Source organism: Balaenoptera borealis (genome assembly GCF_965194805.1).
Source record: "Balaenoptera borealis genome assembly, chromosome: 5".
In the NCBI taxonomy this organism is placed as follows: domain Eukaryota; kingdom Metazoa; phylum Chordata; class Mammalia; order Artiodactyla; family Balaenopteridae; genus Balaenoptera; species Balaenoptera borealis.
In genome coordinates, this window is record NC_138862.1 from 127,185,037 (window position 1) to 127,207,753 (window position 22,717).

Here is a 22,717-nt window from a genome sequence, read left to right on the forward strand (position 1 = left end):
TTTATTTTCGCTTTGGAGAATGATTTCTACAGCTTACTTACATACATTGTTCTAATAAACCTTCCTTTTTTCCTACAAAATACAAAGCTGTCTACTCCTTTGGTAAAAAGCTTCTGAAATGCAAGAGAATATTTTCAATAATATATTCATACATCCTGTTTCAATGATAGCAATTTTAATATTGCTGCCATAGTTTTGTGTTTTAATTAAAATATCTTACCCATACTTCATAAAGGAAATGCCTGTGAAGTAATCACACCAACCAGAAGGCAGTCATGACTGCTACCACTTGTTAGTTTTGTGATTGCAGGCAAATCATAAAATTCATTGAGCTTCAGGATCTTCTTGTCCATGAGGATTATAGCATCTCTGTGTTGGGTTTATTAAATGGAATTAAGTGAGATAACATTAAGTATATGTGCTTAGCTTAGTATGTGCTTACCACTTTTTTTTTGTTTTTTGTGTTTTGGAATATAGTTGCTTTGTAGTGCTGTGTTAGTTTCTGGTATACAGCAAAGTGAATCAGTTATACGTATACACATATCCATTCTTTTTTAGATTCTTTCCCAGTTAGGTCACCACACATCACTGAGTAGAGTTCCCTGTGGTATACAGTAGGTTCTCATTAGTTATCTGTTTTATACATAGTAGTGTATATATGTCAATCCCAGTCTCCCAGTTCATCCCACCCCACCTTCCCCCCTTGGTAACCATAAGTTTGTTCTCTACATCTGTGACTCTATTTCTGCTTTGCAGATAAGTTCATGTTTACCATTTTTCTAGATTCCACATATAAGCAATATTATACGATGTTTGTTTTTCTCTTTCTGACTTCATTCTGTACAACAGTCTCTAGGTCCATCCACATCGCTGCAAATGGCACTATTTCGTCCCTTTTTATGGCTGAGTAATATTCCATGGTATATATTACCACATCTTCTTTATCCATTCCTCTTGCTTGCAACTATTTTTAAAAGAAGTTTTAGTATTTCCTAGACATTTAACCCCACTTGATAGTATAAATGTCACTATGTGGAAGTCTGTACTTTCACTACCTCTTACCTAAAAATTACCCTTGGACATGGTAATAAATAAAATCAACGATAACAGTTTTGTGAACCCATCATACAGTTAACTTATGTGATTCTTAAGAATTTCTTCTGCATCCCTAAAGACAAACAAGAAGAAAAAAAATTAGCAATGTGAATTGTATGGATGCTGTAACACAGCAATACTGTATTATAGCAGTATTACAGCACCCGTACAGTTAATATAATAGCTTGCACATGGTAAACAACTAAAAATATTTTTAAACTTAATTTCTGAAGTAGTTACAGGAACATGCTAACCAACAAACCTAGTATTTAACATAATGAATATGGTCAGCATTAAAATTCTGGAGAAAAATTAACAGAGCCATTATTTGTCAGTGTTTTTCCCCAGCCAGTTAATTCTGGTTGAATTAGCTAATCTTGAATAAATGTTATTAAGCATAAAGTGGAAAGCACTTATAACATAGCAGGGTTCTTTCCCCTTAGATTTACGGCAGGATATGTTGACACTCCAAATGCTGCGCTTAATGGATTTACTCTGGAAAGAAGCTGGTCTGGATCTTAGGTGAGATTTCTAGTGAATTTATTTTTATCTCATGTTGTAGTCCTTCTACAGTAGAATTTTAAAATTATAAAACCTTCTTGATTTCTTCCTGCTATTATTATTGGTCGTTCATAATTATATTTATATAACGCTTTATAGTTTACAATGTGCTCTCAAATACATTATCTTATTGAAACCTCATCAAGTGTAAAACTATACATGTGACAGCAAGAGTCATATCCCAATCTGTGGTTTTGAAGGTGGTCTCAGGAAGGATGACTGGTGGTCATGGGAGTGATAAGCCAGAGAAGGGCCTGCCCCTCTTCTTACTTAGCTTAGTAACATTGATTCTTCTAATCGTCCCGAAAGGGAAGTGTTTAGGTGGGCTTTCAGGGTTTTTTGCTGGCCACCATTGTTAGGGGTAGACAATGAGCAGAACAGATTTATGGCGACAGAGAAAGAGGAAACATAATGGATTTTAAAGTTTAATTATTATAAAATCTTTTAAGATAAAGAGCAGATGAAGGTAATTGCAAACAAGACCACATAAAAATATAAGATTTGAATGTCAACAAACAAAAGTCAAGCCTCTGGGCATTATATTCATAATGAACAGGACAGGGGGATAATAATTCTAAATATTTAAAGAGTTCATAGAAATAAATATATGGGGAGAAGATATGAAAAGGCCATTCAAGTTATAAAATAAATAAACTAATAATTATGCGAAGACTGTCAGTTCTAATGTAGAAGTATGAATTAAAAGAACAATTAGATAGCTTTGATTTCCTTGCAAAAATTCTGTTAAGTGAAATGTAGTCTGGAACACTGTTGAAGTAACAAAAACACAAATATTGTCATATACCATTTTAGATGAATATAAACCTCTCTGAATCAAGTTTATTTATTCCCTATATCCAGTATTTCCAGAATTTAATTTAAAATTAGAAATGTGAACAGAGACTTATGCACAGAGATATTCATCCTTGACTTATTTACAGTAAAAGAAACATTGGGCCACCTTTTGAACATTTGCTCAATAGGATAACAGTTTAAAAGATGACATATGACCAAACATCTCAGGTATTTAAAAGTATTGTTTATGGAGAATTGCTAACAATTTGGAGAAAGTACTATCTTCAAATGTCAAATGAGATAAGTGAGATGCAAAAAAATATTTTTATAGAATGATTTCAACCATGTTAAAAATTCCTGAAAAATGACACACTAAAATGTTGACAGAAAGTAAAATGTATAGTAGACATTACTTCTGGGTGGTAGGATTAAAGGTGATACAATCTCTCCTCCCTGTCCCCCCTTTTGGTATACCTGTTTATCTAGTTTTCTATGGTGTACTCCTTTTTTAATCAAGGGGGAAAAAACATTAAACATATTTCATGATACAATACAGGGCCATACAATTAAAAAATTTTTTTCTATGCTAGTTATTAATGAATAACTTCATCTTTTACCTAATTCTTTTTTTAATTGTGGAATATTTCAAACATGAAATATAGATGATAATTGACAACATTTTTGTGTTCTTAAACCCAGACTTGAGTATACATTTAGCTATTAAATGACAGATGTTAACATGTTTCCATATTTACTTCTTTAAAAAAGGAATTAAATATGCAGATAAAATTAATGCATTCTTATCCTCTTCCACTTTCTCACAACTCAGGATTTACCATTATTCTAAACTGTAATATGTATGTTTTTGTGCTTTAACTATATATTATGTATCCATTGAATGTTTTGAACTTCCAGTAAATACTGTCCTAGCACATGTAACTTTTTGAAGTTTACTTTTTTTATTACATTTTTTGAGATATATCAAGATTAATATGTGAAGTTCTAATTTGTTGTTTTCACTTTTCTATTAATGTTTTGAGTAAATACAAAAATTTATCCATTCCTCTATTAGAAGCTATTTGTTTTTGTTTTTTATTTATTTTTTAAACCTAAAGTTTACACACTTTTCTTACGTTTGGAAGAGTTCTTTAGCTTATATAGCCAGAAGTGGAATTGCCGGGTCATAAGGCGTGCATATTTTCAACCTTACCACCATTGCCCAACTGGCTTCCAGAATGGTTGTACCAGTGTTATGTTTCTACCCAGAAATATCTCCTTGCCAATCAGACTTGTTAATTTTTTGCAAATCTAATGGATATAACACAGTATCGCATAGAATTTTAATTTGCATTTGTTTGGTTGAGTAATTTTTCAGTGTTTATAAGTACTGTGTTTTCTCTCTGCTATAAGTTACCTAGGTTACTTCAAGGTTTATGCTTTTTGTTACATTATTTTTAAAAAATCCTTCCCTGTACAGTTATCTTAAAGATGCTGTCTTATATTTTATTTTCCAAATTTTAAACTTGATATGCTTTCTTCTCTTCTGTCTCTGCAAAAGTTTGGTCCTGGTGTTGATTTTTTGGGATCTAGGTTTTTTTGACTACTGATTTTCCTTAATGGTTATTGGACTCTTTGGGTTGTTTTCCCTCTTGAGTCACTTTGAGGCTAAGAATTGTCCAGTTCATCATTGTTTTTGAATTTATTACCATACTTTTTTTTATAACATCCTCTTGTAATTTAAAAACCTCTGCTATGTTTAACTTTTTTCTCCTTTTGCATTTGTAAAATTATTTTGTATGCAATATTTTTTCCTTATTAGCCTTATTAGAGGTTTCCATCTTAGTATTTTAAAAGAGTGGCCTTCTAGTTTTATGTTTTCATTTTCTGTTTTTTTTTTTTTTTTAATTAATTTATTTATTTTTGGCTGCGTTGGGTCTTCGTTGCTGTGCGCGGGCTTTCTCTAGTTGCAGCAAGCAGGGGCTACTCTTCATTGCCGTGCGTGGGCTTCTCATTGCGGTGGCTTCTCTTGTTGCAGAGCACGGGCTCTAGGCACACAGGCTTCAGTAGTTGTGGCACACGGGCTCAGTAGTTGTGGCTCGTGGGCTCTAGAGTGCAGGCTCAGTAGTTGTGGCGCACGGGCTTAGTTACTCCGTGGCATGTGGGATCTTCCTGGACCAGGGCTCAAACCCATGTCGCCTGCATTGGCTGGCGGATTGTTAACCACTGCGCCACCAGGGAAGTCCCCATTTTCTGTTTTATCATTGATTACATCTTTATAGTTTCCTTCCTTTTATTTGTGTTAATTCTGTTGTTCTGATTTTTTGAGATGAACATGTAGAACATTAATTTCCATTTTTTTCATATATACAAATTAAAACCATGTTTCCTCTAACTACTGCCTTAGCTGCATCCCGTAAGTTTTAAAATGTACTTATTTATGCATTTTCATAATACATCACACTATATGGAATTCAGTTCTAAATGTTTTATTTCCATTTGTATTTCTTCATCTCCTGAACTAGTTTAAATTATTATTATTTTTTAATCTGCGTTTATTTATATTAAATAAAGATCTTTCCAACATGCAACAGCTATCTGTTTTGTTTTGTTGTTTTAATTTATTAATTAATTTATTTATTTTTGGCTATGTTGGGTCTTCGTTTCTGTGCCAGGGCTTCCTCTAGTTGCGGCAAGCGGGGGCCACTCTTCATCGCGGTGCACAGGCCTCTTCACTATCGTGGCCTCTCTTGTTGGGGAGCAGAGGCTCCAGACGCGCAGGCGCAGTAGTTGTGGCTCACGGGCCTAGTTGCTCCGTGGCATGTGGAATCTTCCCAGACCAGGGCTTGAACCCATGTCCCCTGAATTTGCAGGCAGATTCTCAACCACTGCGCCACCAGGGAAACCCCTGTTCACTTTCTTGATAGTGTCCTTTGATACACAAAATTTTTTACTTTGATGAAGTCCAATTTATCTATTTTTTTCTTTAGCTGCATGTGTTTTTGGTGTCAGGTCTAAGAAACCATTGTCTAATCCAGTGTCATGAAGATTTATGCCTGTCCTTTCTTCTGAAAATTTTAGTTTAGCCCTTATCTAGGAGGTCATTAATCCATTTTTAGTTAATTTTTATATGGTATGTGGTAGGAGTCCAATTTCATTTTTTTGTATTGGTATCCAGTTGTCTCAGCACCATTGTTTAAAAGACTGTTCTTTCTTCATTGAATTATCTTGGCACTTGTGTCAAACATGGATTGACTGTAAATGTGAGGGTTTTTTCCTGGAGTCTAAATTCTGTTTCATTGACCTACATGTCTATCTCTGTGCACAGTCTTGATTACTTTGTAGTAAGTTTTGAAATTGAGAATTGTCTGCCTACATTCTCTTATAGAAGTTCTATGGTTTCAGGTCTTATATTTAGGTCTTTAATCCGTTTTAAGTTTGTTTTTATATATGGTGTGAGAAAATGTTCTGTTTTCATTCTTTTATATGTAGCCTTCCAGTTTTCCCAGCACCGCTTATTGAAGAGACCGTCTTTTCTCCATTATATTTTCCTGCTTCCTTTGTCGTAGGCTCATTGACCATACATGCATGGGTTTACTTCTGGGCTCTCTATTCTGCACCATTGATCTATGTGTCTGTTTTTGTGCCAGTACCATGTTGTTTTGATTACTGTAGCATTGTAGTATAGTCTGAAGTCTAGGAGTGTGATACCTCCAGCTTTGTTCTTTTTTTCCTCAAGATTGCTTTTGCTATTTGGGGTCTTTCGTGGTTCCATATAAATTTTAGGATTATTTGTTCTAGTTCTATGAAAAATGTCATGGTATTTGGTTCATTTAAATGATATCTATTTATAGTCTCTGGTAATTCATCATTCTTGTACTTCTCTTTTGTTCTTTAGACATGGTTCCTTTTACTTCTTTGAACATACTTAAAATAGGGGTTTTAAATTTCACAACCCTGCAAATCAGATTCTCTCCCTTGTTCAGGATTTTTTGTTGTTGCTGTTTGTTGTTTGTTTCGTGACTTCTCAGCTAATTATGTAAGGTTTTTGTTCTTTGTCATGTGTGGTCACTGATTTCTCTGCCTGGTTAGTTTATTGGTCAGCTGATTAACCACAAATTTCCTTAAATGCCTGGAATTCTTAAGTCTTTCAGTCTTTACTGAGGGTTTCTGTGTGCATGATGGGGCATTCCGTCAGGAGTCAGCCAGGTAGTTCAGAGCTGTGCCTTAGCCTTAACTTGTGTAAGCCTCAGAGTTAGTAAGAGGTGAGAGCTAGGGCCTTCTAGCTTCTTTCCTGTCCATTTGCACAGCCCCAGGAATGCATACAACCATTGCCATGCACATGGCTTCTAGATTCCTAATGGGCATGTTGTAGTCTTTCACTGTCCCCTGTGAACATCTCATTCCACAGTTTATTCTTTAAGTTTTTTAGTTAGCTTATTGTTTGCCTCAACTACTTTTACCCCTAAGACAGCTGCAGTGTTAAACAATTGATTCAGATTATTTTTGAGAAACACCGCTAGCTAAAAGGCAGTTCACAGTAGGCAAGGTCTGAGTCAGGTCAAAGAAACAGTGTGAGTGGGATCTTCCTGGAAACTACTAGAGAGTTCAAAGAATAACAGTTACATAGAAATGAGGCTTTGAAGGAGCTCCAACCCCATTTTTGCCCTCTCTAGTGGCTACCAGATTGCTGTAGTCACAATGATTATGCGCCATTTGTTGCCAGGTCTACTGCAGAACTGGGAAGTAGGCAAGATTAGAATAAGTAATGGTAAAACTCAACTGAGACTCAACCATTTTCTTCAAGAAACACTCCCCAGATTGTTGCAACCCATTTTTGTATTTCCATATTACTGAAATAGTTGATTCTTGACAATTTTTTGCCAGTGTTCTTGTTTTTATGGAAGAGTGGATTTTCAAATGTCCTTTAACTCCCTGTTTTTGCTGACATTACCTGGTTATACAGCTGCTTTCCATAGAAACCTTGAAGATGTTATTCCATGGTATTCTGACCTCTGTTATTATTTTTAAAAGTCTGCTGTCAGTCTAAACTGACATTGCAGAAAAAAATTTCTCTTTGCCTTTCATTTCTGCAGTTTTATTGTAATTTGTCTGTGTATGGATTTCTTTTTATTTATTTTTACTTCCCCATTCTCATTGTATCTTTTCAATCAAAGAAAATCACCTCTTTTAGTTTCTACAGAATGTATCCATATTCTTCAGCATTGCAGTTCTCTCACTCTCACAGTCTTCTCCTGCAACTTTAATAGATGTATATTGGTTTTTCTTGTTCTGTCTTGCATTTCTCTTAACCTCTTTCCTATTTCTCTCCTTCTTTATGCAACATTTTTTTGTAGTTTCTTTTATTCTGTCTTCCATTTCACTAATTATCTCTTCAGTATTGTCTGATCTCTTGTGTATCAGTGTAGTATGTTTATTTCAATGACTTTTTATTTAGGAGTTGTATTGATTTTGTTTTGTATACCTGTTCTTTTTTTAATACTATACTCTCCTTATGCTTTCTATTCCTCTTCATGTCTTTCATCATTTTAGCATCTCTTTCGTATTGTTGTTCTGTTTTATCTCTTAGGGTGTCACCTTTTCATTTATCTGCTTAATCTTATTCATTTCCTTGTGTAGTTAATAATACTTGGTTTTGAATTCATTATTGGTGAGTTTTGTGTGTTCTGTAAGGGTCCTTTCCTCCCTAGGGTGTGAAAATTTGCCCCCCAAAATGAATTTTGGTCTAGTTTGTGCTTTTGCCCAAGCTCTTTATGCACGATCAATCAGTTTTTATGTTAATTCTTTGCCTTCAGGCTCTCATACTTCATAAGTATTTATATTATATTTGAATCTCATAAGAATATGGGAAGGCTTGGGGTTTTTTTGCACTTTCATGAACACCTCCCCCCATTTTTATTGCCCACCCAGGGCCCAGGTTAGATGGCAGACTTTCATGGTATATCGTCTCATCAATGAGCAGACCTTTTCTAGTTCCCTTCATACATTTGACAGCCCTTTTAGAGCCCCAGCTCCTGCCAAGTCCAGATCCTGCCTCTCATGGACTCAAGACCATGTCTCTTTTCTCATGGGCATTAAAATGTTAACCAAGTCAGTAACTTCCTGAGCCACTACTATGAATAATCTATATTTCTGAGATACAGAAGTCTCCTTTTTTTCTTTATTAATCATAACTTTTAAAAAACTTTTTTACTTTATCTGTTATTTTTAAATGTGTTTTAGTATCTACAGCAACTTTGTCTACAAGGTTGCTAGAAACAGTTACACTTGTGATTGACTTTATCCCTGTAAGATGATAAATATTTCTTGATTTCATTTTAAGTTTAATTTATTAAAAACTTAAAACAGTTGATATTTATTGACTGAACCAGGTTTTGTATTAGGTTCTTCACATGTGTAATGACATGTAATTTATAACTTTATGAAGTTGTGTTATTCCTTTTTACTAGATGAGAAATTTAAACTTAAGGGACTTTAAACAGTTTGTCAAAGGTTACAAAAATAATAAGTGGTGGAGCTAGATTCAAATTGGGGTCTGTCAGACACTAAACTTGATTTCAGTTGTTTTGTTATTTTGGTAGTGTAAGTGAGAAAAATTGTGGTAAGACCTATCTAGTAACTATTTGTTTATCAAAGTATTCTGGTGCCCCAAATATGTAATTGTCCATTGATTTTTTTTTTTAAGAGGTTTTTAGTCTTTAGATTTTTTTCCAGCATAAACTTTTCTAGTGCTATTGAGGTAGAAAGAACAATTTGCTGTGGGTTTTGTTCCTTGGATGGGACTTGTAGGAATACCGAATACAGAAGTATTGGAATACAGAAGTGAGATTATAGTTCATATATAAAGGACCTTTGAGTACCATAAATGACAAAGAGTTTTGCTTTTAAGTTAGCAGTAATTTCTAATACAGCTGTGTAAAAATAGAATAGGTAGTTTTGAATAGGTAGCAAAATTTTTGGTCAGTCACTTACTCATAAGAAACACTATGTAGATAAGAGGAGAATGGGTGATTGTAAGAAACTCTCCCTGGGGAACACAAACCCAGAGGGGTCTGGCTTACCTTTTTTCTTTTTTCTTTTAGTTTTAGTGGCACACAGCCACAACCCGTTTGTTTACATATTGTCTATGGCTGCTTTTATGCTATAACTGCAAAATTGAGTTAGTTACCTTATAGTCTACAGCACCTAAAATATTTACTATCTGGTTCAGTCCAGTAAAAGTTTATTGACCCTTCTTATAAAGTAAACCCCAATGAAAATGATTTTACTTGATTTGTCCATAAAAAATGGGGAAAACTTTTCAAGCATAGGCTCGTAACTTGTTGGTTCTTTCCAAGGTCAGCACGTAAGCTACATAGTGGTCTCCTTTGCTAAGAGCAGATTCTGGCCATATGAGTCTTGTTAATTACGAAAGGCTGAGCTAAAGACTTTGTCCTCAGTTCAGTCAGACTAATTGAAAGCCTCAACTAAGTTCTTTTCTCTTAGTTTTTTGTTTTACCCATTCTATTTAACTGTAAAGCACATTTAGCATCAAATAAAGTTCATTGTGACCTCAGGCAAAGGGAGGCAGCCACATGTGGGAGTGCTAGAAATAAACCTGGTATCTGTCTGAGGGGAAGCAATGTGTGTCTAACAAGAAAAAGGAACTTGTCTGTTCAGTGAGATCTTTGCTGACTTTTTGTACTCTGACCCCATGTTTAAAAAAATATGCAGGACTTCAATTCTTTTGAGTTCATTTTCAAACCAATAGCTTTTTTTTTCCCCACCAAACATTTTTTACTGTTTCTATAAATATACATGCCCCAGTGTTCCTGTTGTATGTGTTTTTCTCTTGGCCAGCTGTTCAGGTTAAACCTGTTCATGTAGCACACACTCTTTTAAGTTCAATGTCAAATCTTCAAATACCTTCTACACATTACTATTTTGATCAGAATATTTTAGCACCTGCAAAAGTGCCATGTTAGCATGAATGAAAGTGCATATTTCTCATTTTCATTTTTCTCTGATGTCTCAAAATATTCTTTTGATATCTTCCATGCCAAATTAGAACATTTGTAAGCCATCAGTATGTTAGAACACTCTGACCTTTGGTCAACAAATAGGTAATTAGACTTTTCTGTCAAGTCTGATAGGTTGCATGTAAATCTATCTGGCTTTTTGGTAGATTTGACAGTCCCGTCTCATGCCCCGCCACCCCCCCCACCCCCCCATACAGATGACATTGAATTTTGGAGAGTTGTCTTCACTGTGACTTTATATTTGAGTTGCACTAATGGGGTTTACTTCCCTTTTAAGAGAGCTACACAGCAGTTCTAATGACACTGGTTTCAGTAGTTAGAAGGATGAAGGAAGAAGATGGAAGCAATGCAAGCCTTAGGTAAAAGAATTATACTTGCCTCCTTTTGAAGCAATGGGCTAAGGTACCACTGAGACTTGGAGTCAAGGCCAGAGAAAACTTTCTACATACTCATTCAGAGTAGGGTGATGGGGCTGCCATCCCCACTGCTGTAGAATTAATCTCATTTTACAATTCTTGCTTTAATGGAAAGATAACAAATTGCTCCTTGGGACAGAGAGTCTGAGAAAGGAAGATAAACATTACTAAGCGTTGTCATGGCCTTTATAAGAAGTTGAGTGCAAAGGGTGCCCCCATAAGGTGGTCAGGGCTCCAAGAGTTTGTCCCCAGCTTGACTTCTGTCAAACTGTCTCTATGACAAGGATGTTTTTTCCTTCCCATTGTGAGCATTCCATCCTCAAGACACTAAATGCTTTCATCATTGTCTGCTTTTGAAGAGGAAATTGTTGGACTTTTGCCCAGTTTGGCTGCAAGTAGGGTAGGAGGAGATGTAGGAAAGTGAGCCAAAGTGCACTTTAACCAGACGTGTTTACTTCACATGTGTTGTGTCATGATAAGAATAGGGGTATTGGTAAAAACTTTCATGCTCCATAGCTACCTTTTCTAGTGAAGCGTAAACTTTAAAAAAGAGAAATAAATTAATAATGCAGATGTAAAGCAGGCTATTGGTATATCAGGCTGTCAGCATGAAGTTTCACAATTTTGCTTCCAACCGTATTTTGCTAGAACTAGGGAAGTGCTTAAAGAGACATAAAATTGAATTGTTGGTTGGAAGGAAATTTAGGAACTATTAAATGAAACTCTCCTCTTTTATCTGATTATTACACACACTACCACACTCATTCATTCCCCCAACACACATGCGCACACACACACACACACACACACACACATTTTTTCTCTTTGGTAAAGTCCTTATGTGGCAGATAGATGTCCGCATGATCTTTCCAACACTGACTCTTTCTTCTCCTCACCTGGCTTTTGTGCTCCGCCTGTACTTTCCTCTGTCCCTCATGTCCTTCCTCCTCACAGAGATCTTTCTTGACTATTGACACGTTCTACTGGCACTTCTCATTTATCCATTGATCACATGCACATTGTGCATTTGTGGTTTGATCTGTGAGAGCAGGGACTGCATTTTTGGCTCATTTCTGTGTCACCAGCAGCTAACACAATGCTTGGCACATAGCTGCACTCATATATTGTATAGAACCCATGAATTCCATCCATTGCATTTTCTGTAGTCACCTGACTTTTATTTGAACTTTGCAAGGTATTTTATTCCATTTTGTATTTGCTCTAGTGATAATACCATTTTTAGAAAACTGAAGAAAATGTTGACAACCAAAATGAGAAAAGGATAATATTAATATATGAAGAACTCATATAAATCTCTAAGGAAAATGTTTAAAACTCTAATAAATAGACCAAGTATGTGATTAGCTAATTCACAAAAGAAATTCTACATAAAATTGCTAAAAGAGACCTGAGAAAATGCTTATTTTCACTAGGGATCATATAAATGCAAAGCAAAGCAAAATCCTACCTATAGATTTAGCAAAAATTATTTGGCACAAGAAGCAGCCTGAGAGACCTCTTACACAGTGACTCTGTAGACTGTGTTAGGTTAAAAAGATAGTTTTAGAGCCACTCAGACCTAGTTTTAAGTCTTAGATCTTCCACTTGGTTAAATGTATGACTTTTTTGCAAATTAATTTTATGTCTCATTTGTAAAATTGGGAATTTACCTATTTATAGGGATTTTGTTATTATTTGTTTAATTCATTCAGAAATACTTATTGAGTGCCTGCTTTGTGCCCAAACACATTCTCAGGTACTGAGGATACACAATGAACAAATTATTCCTGGCTGATGGAATTTACATCCTAATGGTAGAGACAGACAATAAACAAACACATAAATAAAATGTACAGGATGTTGGATAGTGTTGAGGGCTATAGAGGAAAATAAAGCAGGGAAGAGATAGCAGGTAGTATGTCACTGTGTTGCTATTTTAAATAGGATGATTCAGGAATCCCTTACTGAGACGGTGACATTTCAGCAAAGATTTCAAAGTGGTAAGGGAGTAAACCATGTAGATGTCTTGGGGAAGAATATTCCAAGCAGAGAAAATAACACAGATAAAGGAATGAGGGGATATTGTACCTGATATGTTTGGGGAATAGCAATGGAGCCAGTATAGTAAGAACAAGTGAGCAAGGGGAAAATACTAAGAGAGGTGAAGAGAGGTGAAGGGGGGCGAGATTGAAGGCCTTGTGAGCTACAACAAGCGGGTTGGCTTTCACTTAGGTGGGAAGTCATGGCTGAAATTTCAATCAGGGGAATGACATAATATGAGTATATTTTAAATGGATTATGTTGCTGTTGCATTTAGAACAGACTATGCTGTGGAAGCAGGTAGACTAATTAGGAAACTTGAATTTTGAATAGGGGTTGATGGTGACCTGGACTAGGGTGGTAGCTTAAGGAAAGGTGGAGACAGAGAACTACTTAGACTCTGTGCATTTTCAAGGTACGTAAATATTAGGCATGAGAGGAAAAGTGAAAGATTACGTTAAGGTCTTGGGCTTGAACAACTGGAAGGATGGAGTTGTTGTTAACCAAGGTGATGTGTAGAGTGCTTAGCCTGCTGTGTGGCACCTACTAGATGCTCCATAAAGGGTGGTTCCCTTCCCCAAAATTTAGGGTAAAAATGAAAGACTTTTCCTTTATCTGATGTGCTTGTGTCCACCTACACAAACAAATAGAATATTTTACCAGAATAATTAGATAACAAATTATACATTTAGCTGGCACACTGGAGTTTAGTAAATTACTCCATCTCTTCACCAAGATATTTACACTCTAATAGAAAGTGGAACTAATATTTTTCTATATGACTGAAACAGTAATGGCAAGGGTATCAATAGTAATAAAACTTTTTTAAAAATCAAAGAAAAAACATACTCTGTCAGTGTTTCATTTTATGGATAACATACACATGTGACTCTTTATGCCCCTTTTTTTTCTTTTCAGGATGCTGCCTTATGGCTGTTTAGCAACAGGAGACCACTCTGGCCTCATTGAAGTTGTGAGCACCTCTGAAACAATTGCTGACATTCAGCTGAACAGTAGCAATGTGGCTGCAGCAGCAGCCTTCAACAAAGATGCCCTTCTGAACTGGCTTAAAGAATACAATTCTGGGTTAGTGTACTTTGTTTGATTATCATTCTTCTGAACAAACCGCCAAACAAATAACTGTTCTCGCAGTTAGAATCATCAGTGTCCTAGAGGAAATATTAGTGTTATTTATTGCTTCATTTCAGGTTAGATCAAAATGACAAATAGGCCTTCCTAAAATCTTACAGAAGATTAGCATTGAATTCTGCTTCATCTAGATCAAATTTCAGAGCTGGGCAGTAGTTTAAAAATCTAAGAATTTAAGTGTTTAACAAATAACATATAACTTTTTAAGTGCATGGACTTCCGTAATTATGTGAATGTATGAACCTAAGTAAATTTTCAATAGGTTTTTAAAATAGAAGTAAATGAGTTTGTAGACTGATCTCTCCAAACTAAAAAATACAGTGCTAGTAATTGTGTTATTTACAATTATTGTGTTGGAAAAGCCCTAATACATAGGAAATTAAGGAATTTCACAGTGAGGGGAAAACACTGCAAGTGTTTTTGGCTGAAGATTTTGAAATCAGACTTAAATGTTATCATTGGCAAAATCCAAGAACTTGGACTTCCCTGGTGGCGCAGTGGTTAAGAATCCGCCTGCCAATTCAGGGGACTTGGGTTCGAGCCCTGGTCTAGGAAGATCCCACATGCTGTGGAGCAACTAAGCCCGTGTGCCACAACTACTGAGCTCACGTGCTGCAACTACTGAAGCCCACGCTCCTAGAGCCCGTGCTCCACAATTAGAGAAGCCACCGCAATGAGAAGCCCGTGCACCGCAACGAAGAGTAGCCCCCGCTCGCCGCAACTAGAGAGAGCCTGCATGCAGCAGTGAAGACCCAATGCAGCCAAAAATAAATAAATAAATGAATAAATAATAATAAAAAAAAATCCAAGAACTTGTATGTGAGAATTAGTTTTCAAATTTTGATTTTAGGGCCTTGTCCCTAAAGGGTCTATATTAGTTACTTCTGATTTAAGCCAGTGACTTTAATGGTTGGAACTGCAATACTTAACTCTTAAAATATGGAATTCTAGTCTTCAGTCAAAACTACAAAAATGTTCCAAAGCCCAGCATCATTCAGCCAAGCTGATGGTCTCCTCTCATTACTGTGCATATGAACCTACCCCCACGGAAATGTGAGCCCCAGGACACAGCAGTTTGAATAGTTGATGTCCAGTTATCTGATGTCTGTGAGCAAGCCTGCTGACTCCTCCCTGCCCTGCTCCTCTGGTCATCATCCTCACTCTTGGCTGATCCAGCATCTTCTCCTTATATGGTTTTGGCAGCTCTGTGTTGCAGTTGTTCTCACATTAAAAAGGAAACAGAAGTGTGGATTGGCCCCGTCCCACAAATTTGGAGGCTGAAAACCTTCCTTGCTCCTATTTTTTCTCTTATTCAGGGATGACCTGGACCGAGCCATTGAGGAGTTTACCCTGTCCTGTGCCGGCTACTGTGTAGCTTCTTATGTCCTTGGGATTGGTGACAGACATAGTGATAACATCATGGTCAAAAAAACTGGCCAGGTAAGCAACTTCCCAGAGTGCCAAGGGCCTCAGTGATGCTGTTACTTATGTGCAGCACAATCTCTTGTGAAACTCAGATTCTTTATGAGTCTCAGTCATGCCTTTGTCTTTCCTTTTATTTCCCACCCCTTGTTTCATATGCCATCTGCTTCATATATTGGTTTGTTTGCTTGAAGTTAGGTGATAAGCATTTATTTAAATGTTTAAAAAATTATTTAGGTTATTTACAAGTGACCTATTCCTTCAATATAAGAAATTGTATTTGGGACACATATGTACCTAAGAGTAGAAGGAGCAGATAATGTGCAGGACGTATTAACTTTAAAGAAGGTAAGTGTTAAAAAAAGAAAAAGTTGAGACAAACCCCACTTGAGGCATTTTTTCTTTTAGAATATCAAATATAATCATCTGTGGGAGTAAGGCGATACGGAGTATGACTAATATCATTTTGGGGTAGCTAGGGAACTAGACCAGGTTATTTAATATAAAGAAGCTCTTAGTTTTGAAGTGAAAATTTTCTCATTCTTCAGAGTGACTTTTGTCTGTAAATTCTTTAATATTAAGCAAAGACAGATGAAATAATTTGAGACTTTTTCAGTTTAGCCACCCTTAGAATTCCCTGACACTAGAGGCATTCCAGAGTAAAGACTCTGAGTCACTCTGTGAACTCTGGCTCTAGGTGGGACCCAGAGTTTTACACCTCCTTGGAGATCTGGGTAGTTCTGGCTTGAGCTTTTGAGAGTTGAACCTTGTGTTCACACTTAAAAGGATTCCCTCCGACTTCTGGTTAATCAGGTTGAAACACAGGTTTTTCTCCATTCTTTCTTGATGCCCTTCTAATATATTGAGGAATAAGAAATATGTAAATCCAAGAAGTCAAAGGTAATAGGAAAAGAGGCCAACAGTGGGTGAAAGACATCAACAGATTTGGGGATGAGCAAAAGCAAAATGGAAAAATAGCAGTGACTCGGCATAGCTGAGAAAATGGCTACTTGTGGAAGGGTGTGTCAGTCTGAGGAAAGCTCTGGAATCAGGGGCACTAGATGCTGCTGAAGATGGGGAAAGGGGGAGAGGCTGAAAACAGGATTGATTGGCAGTTTATATATGGAGCAATTAGGTGCTTATATCTCCTTCCCAACTCCAAGAAGGGCTAGAGGATTTATCCTCTGAAGAAACCAATTCTTCTGACTCAAGGACAAACAGGTTCTATGGAAGCTAAGGGTAAGGTGCCATATTAAAAATAGGAATGGAGTGAAAGTTGGCATGATAAATGGTATGATTCCCAGCCATTTCTGCTTGCTTTGCTCCAAGAACAGTAGCAACCAGGTGTATATTCCCACTCTCTCAATAGACTAGATAGTTCTTCTCAAGAGAAACTGAGCAGTTCCAGTGAAAAGGGTTACAGATGCTGACTTTTGAGGTCTCTCCCCAGATACTCTGCAAGGAAGCCCACTGATCAACAATCCTACCATGTCCATAGATTTTTCATTCATCTTTTTAGTGACTCATTGTTCAATATGAATGGTCAGCCAAAGATTATCAGACATTTGTGGAAAAGCCTCCACCATGAAAGAGACCAAATCAAGCAAAATGGGGGGAGGGGGAAAGAAGAACTCTGGGAAAACAGTACCTACAGTAAACAGAGGATGATTTAAGAAGTAAAAACAGAAAAGATATTGCATCTATGAAGTAGTAAGATTCTATTTTTAAAAATTAGAAAATAGAATTCTTAGAAATTAAAAAGAGGAACAAATAAAATTTAAATAGAAGAAGTATAAACTAAAGATCAACTAACATTTCTTGAACTCTTTAACTTGTGGAAAGCACAGTTCTTTAAGTTCTTTATATACGTTAACTCCTTCAATCCTTATGATAACTGTACAGAGTAAGTGGTAGTGTTACCCCATTTAAAGGTGAGAAGATTGACACAACAGAGAGTGGACATACCAGGATTTAAATCCTGGCAGTTTGGCCCAGATTCTGTTTTTTAGGCACCAGGCTATACATTGCCCTTTAATATCCCCAAAAGGACCAAGATATCTGATAAGTAGAAGAGAGAAGATCCAGAAATGATAGAAGATCAGTCCAGGGAGGTTCGCCATCTAGCCTAATAAAAGTTACAGAAGTAGCGCACAAGAGGAAGGGAAGGAACTTACCCAAAAATAATACAAAAACATTTCCCAAAGCTGATGTTTGTGACTATCCAGTCAAAAGGGCACGAAAGTTCCCTTACAGTAGATGAAAAAAACCCTTACTAAGGCCATTCACCGTGACATTTCAGTGCATCAGGCATAAAGTGATGGTCTTAAAACCTTCCAAGAGATACAGCAAGCTACTTACCAGGGTTCAGGAGTCAGAAAGACTTGACTTCTAAATAGCAACGTTGGAAACTATTAAGACAGTGGGAATTAGCCTTCATGATTTTGAGTGAAAATGATTTCTAACCTAGAATTCTATACTAGACTTTCAGTATGAATGTAGAACAAAGACATTTTCAAACATAAGGTTTCAAAAGCTGTATCTCTTCTGCATCTTTTTTCAGGAGGATGCCAGAATAAGGGCATCCATGAAAAATAAGGGTCTCGACTGGGGTGCTTTTGCCCTTGGGGGACATTTGTCAATGCCTGAAGACAGTTCTGGTTGTCAGGATGGGGGAGGGGGTATTCTACAGGCATCTGTGGGTAGAGGCTAGGGGTGCTGCCAAACATCTTATAGTGTATGTAAGATAGAACCTCGCAACAAAGAATTATAGGGCCTAAATGTCAGTAATGCCAAAAGTGAGAAAGCCTGGTCTACACCAAAAGAGAAAATGATGTGGAACCCAGGAAACAGGGACTGCAAATGGGAGGAGAGTGAAGGTTGAGCACGGGGTGGTGGTTCTTTGGCAGGCTTAGAGAACAGCCAGCCCAGACAAGAGCTAACAGATTACCTGACCATGTGGAAAACCATTGTGAAATGATTTTTAGATTTTTAAGATTTTGTGAAGAATTAATGACCAGATCATAGAACACTAAGACAAAAAATAGTTTTGTCAAGAAAAAAGATGAGCAAAAAAAGGAAGTGTAATCATAGTATACTATTACCACATGGCTTATGTAGTTTGAACAATATAAACACTGGATATTGATTTAACCAGAAATTATGATATAATGTGTTGCATTATGAGGCATGACATCAGCACAGGAGTACTAAATCTTTACCTTCCATAATAATCCAAAATTAGGAAGTAAAAAATAATTATAAACATACTATTTAGAAAAATGAAGACATATATCAGGAAAAACACGTGGAAGGGTGGGGAGAAGTTACCTCTAAGTAGTAGTACTTAAAGTGGTGAGGGAACTGGTGGGGCAAGGATGTACTCTCTTTTTGTTTTGTTTCTGTGTGTAAAACTATTTGATTTTTTAAAATCAAACATGTTTATTATTTGGATGTATTTTTCTTTTTAAAGATTCATCTTTCCCACTGGGTATATGCAGTTTAATATCAGGGTTATTATTTAATATAAAAGACCTTCGAATGTCAGAGCACTCTTTTCCCAAATGATGCAGGAGGCTGTGTAGTGTCTCTACTACTACTCCATTTGATGTAGTGCGTGGGGGTCTAGGACTGCTGAGGCCTTGCGTTTTTATTTGGAACCCACCAGAAAAAAAGGGGAAATTAAATCCCATTTCTTTTCCAGCTCTTCCACATTGACTTTGGACATATTCTTGGAAATTTCAAGTCTAAATTTGGCATTAAAAGGGAGAGAGTGCCTTTTATTCTTACCTATGATTTCATTCATGTGATTCAACAAGGAAAAACAGGAAACACGGAGAAGTTTGGCCGGTGAGTATTGTCCTCGTGTCAGCGTAAATGCATCTAATGTTTTCTCAACTGACCAGCTAGACTAGCATTTAGCTGAGAGGTATATTTAGATTGGGGAGATAGTCAATCTGCTAACAGGAGGCTTTGGGGGAACTTGCCTGTCAGATCCTGTTCTGGTTCAAAGAAGAGAAAAAAATGCTAGAAATTTGAAATAAATTATTGTTTTATTCCAATAGTATACCACCTTTTACCTGTATTAGAAAATTCTCTGAAACTGTTAAGACATTTGATAGTGAGACGCTGAGAGGGACTGGCATTTTGCTGTCATTCTATATGAAGTGCAGTAAGAGAGTCAGGGTTCAGGAAAAGACTTTGTAATCTCTGATCTATTCCTTGCTATTTGTAGGTTTCCAAGCACACTACTTGTCATGTCGTCTTTACTTCTTCATTTTAAATGGGGACAAAAATAATTATATTTCAGGGATATTTTGATAATGAGAGATATGTTACATGATGTGATCAACTCATCCATATGCTTACCAAATGATTGCTATTATCATTTCCAGTTCCGCATGGGTTTCTGCAGAATATAACTCTGGATCCATTTTCCTCTTTGGCAAAATTAGGGAGATAGGATTGGGTGGTCATCTTGAATGACCAACTTGAAGAGGAGAGAGAGGGAAGGCAAGATGACAGGAAGGTACAATGCAAATTCATTGACACTGATTTGGGGGACATTAAAGAAATTAAGTCTCTGGAGTCAGACCACAAATCTAGAATCTAGAAGTATGGTTAGAAATCCTTATGGATTATAATCACCACATTTTTATAATTAATTTTTGTGACACATAGAATTAAAAAGCCTAGATTAAGTGTTAAATTGCCTTTTATCATATAATTTCTATTTAATTTTGTTTTTGAAAAAGATATGTGTGGTTTTAGAGAGCTTGATTTATTTTATGTAAATTTTAGTCCTGGGACAATTTTCAAAAGAGTAAAACTCAGGAACGAACTTTTAGTTCAGTAGAAATTTTCCAGCTCTTATAGAAAGTCTAGCTATATCTGTAATTTTCCTTTATGAAATTTTCTATTTCCGTTCTAACATCATACTCTTGTGATTTGCTGCATCAACTAAAGGTTCCGCCAGTGTTGTGAGGATGCATATCTGATTTTACGACGGCATGGGAATCTCTTCATCACTCTCTTTGCACTGATGTTGACTGCAGGGCTTCCTGAGCTCACATCAGTCAAGGATATACAGTATCTTAAGGTATAAACCTCTTTTCTTTGTAAATTGGACTTTGTGAGCATAGAGCTCAGCCGTACCTACCTATTTCATTCAGATGTTCAAAGGGAATGGAACAAAGTCATTTCCTGTGAGACAGTTTTACCCAGGAGTGGTAGTGACAAGCAGCTAAGTAGTTGTCTTGCAGTAATCATAAATTCATTTCATCTTCAAAAACCCTCTGGCAGAGGTCATATTATCACCATACCTTGGTGTTCATTCTCTCTCCCATAAATGGTATTTGAATAAGGACATGGGGTATGCTGTGTGGCCAAGTCAGCCTCCTGCAGACTTTGAGATTTGCACCTCACTACAGAGAATATATAAAATCAGATTTTTTTCCTTCATTTTCAGGACTCTCTTGCCTTAGGGAAGAGTGAAGAAGAAGCACTCAAGCAATTTAAGCAAAAATTTGATGAGGCACTCAGGGAAAGCTGGACTACTAAAGTGAACTGGATGGCCCACACAGTTCGGAAAGACTACAGATCTTAACGATCAGCCTTTGCTCCTAATGTATTTGTTGGTTTCGTTTAGTTTTCATTTTGCACTTGCACTAAATTGAACGTGACCCTGCCAGAGATGTTATAAAGGGAATGAAATCCTGGAACCCAGAGTTAAATTAAAAACAATGGCATCCCACAGAAACCTAATCTGAACAATCCCTGATGACCACCCTCTGCTTTTGAATGCTTCCAAGATTCATCATGCAAACTGTCAACATTATGGATAATCATTTCCTGCTGACTTTGCACGCCAAGGAATGCTACTAGAGATTGTTTTTTGTCTTTCTGTTTTTTGTTTTTGTTTTTTTTAAGTATTTGGTACTTTTCTGGAAAGGTGTAAATACTTCTTTTTCATATTGTGACCAAGTGTTATCACTCAGCCAACTTATCCACACCTGGGGACTAGTAGCTGTTCTTACTTTCCAAATGAGGCTTAAAAGAAAGCTTTCTTTCTTCCCTTTTTAAATTGTGTAAACTACAAATTATAATATAATTTGAAATTATGATTATTTTTCAAAAGAAATCTTTTAAACCTGTGGAAACATTAATTCTATTGTTGATACTTATCTACTGTGATAGCATCATCCCAGCCAGACTTGATGAAAATCTACTTGGTGAGGCAAATATAATTTATGCTGCATATATATTTATAAAATTTCTAGTGGGAGTTCTATATAAAAATGATGTTATTTTGATTTTCTTCAGCCTGTGTTTTAAAGTTTTACAAAAGCAGAGCTTTTTCCTAAGTTACTTTTTAGTTAACTATGTGATCCAGTTCTTCCAGCTGCTTCTATAATGAGGCACATATTAATACAGTTTTTACATGGTATCTATGAAAGAGTTCACTTCATAGAGCATAATACTTGAGCAAATGTATCCAAGACAGAAAGCAAATGAAAAGGAAACTATTTATGGAATAAACTCCAGGCCTAAAATTCAGTATTTTAGTAAAATGCCAGCTGTTCTTACTGTATTTATTAAAACTTGTAATAATGTGATTTTTCAAGGATATTAGTTCAAATTGAAATGTTTCATGCCACATGGAATTCTTTAATTTATTTGTTGAGGTACCATATATTTAGGGTGCTAGATGGCAGAAAATGTTAATATGTGCAATAGGAACTACTGGTTTGAATGTGTAAATGGAGGCTCTTTCTGAGCACTGGCAACATCCAGCAAAACTACTGCTTATTCTCCAAAGACTATTGGGAGCTCTCAATCCTCAATGACATGGGAAAGAGAACTGAGTATTTGCCCTGCGACTGAGTTTTCTATAGGGATTTTATTAAAGATTGTTTAATTTTGTTGTCTTCCTTAATGTTCTCAGTCAAATAAATGGGTGAGCTGGTTTTGGCTGCTCTTGGGATGTGTGGGCCTCTTCTTTATGGGCAGCACAGGACCTTGGCACTGGGACTCTTTAAGAAATGGTCAAGTCAATAGACAAACCAACCTCAGGGGTAAGCTAAGGCTCATGGTCTCTTCCGTGACTTCTCTCCTTGTTTCCCAACCCCATCAAGCAGTATGGGAGGCCTTTTGGACTTTAGTTGGGAGCCTGAGGCAAGAGGGTGTCTTCACTGAGTTTCCATGCCT

General features: G+C 36.5%; 1 protein-coding gene across 7 annotated transcripts in view; it reads left to right on the forward strand.

Moving 5' to 3' along the window:
• PIK3CB (phosphatidylinositol-4,5-bisphosphate 3-kinase catalytic subunit beta) overlaps nucleotides 1-22,440 on the forward strand; it is a 194,414-nt gene extending 171,974 nt beyond the window's left edge. For all 7 annotated transcript variants that reach the window (XM_082393690.1, XM_082393692.1, XM_082393687.1 and 4 more), the window contains 6 exons: nucleotides 1,539-1,617; nucleotides 13,862-14,029; nucleotides 15,409-15,532; nucleotides 19,215-19,360; nucleotides 20,477-20,609; nucleotides 20,979-22,440. In XM_082393690.1, coding sequence (XP_082249816.1) covers nucleotides 1,539-1,617; nucleotides 13,862-14,029; nucleotides 15,409-15,532; nucleotides 19,215-19,360; nucleotides 20,477-20,609; nucleotides 20,979-21,116 — 788 coding nt within the window. In that variant the 3' untranslated portion in view covers nucleotides 21,117-22,440. The remainder of the gene's footprint in view (nucleotides 1-1,538; nucleotides 1,618-13,861; nucleotides 14,030-15,408; nucleotides 15,533-19,214; nucleotides 19,361-20,476; nucleotides 20,610-20,978) is intronic.
• The last annotated feature ends 277 nt before the right edge of the window (nucleotides 22,441-22,717 follow it).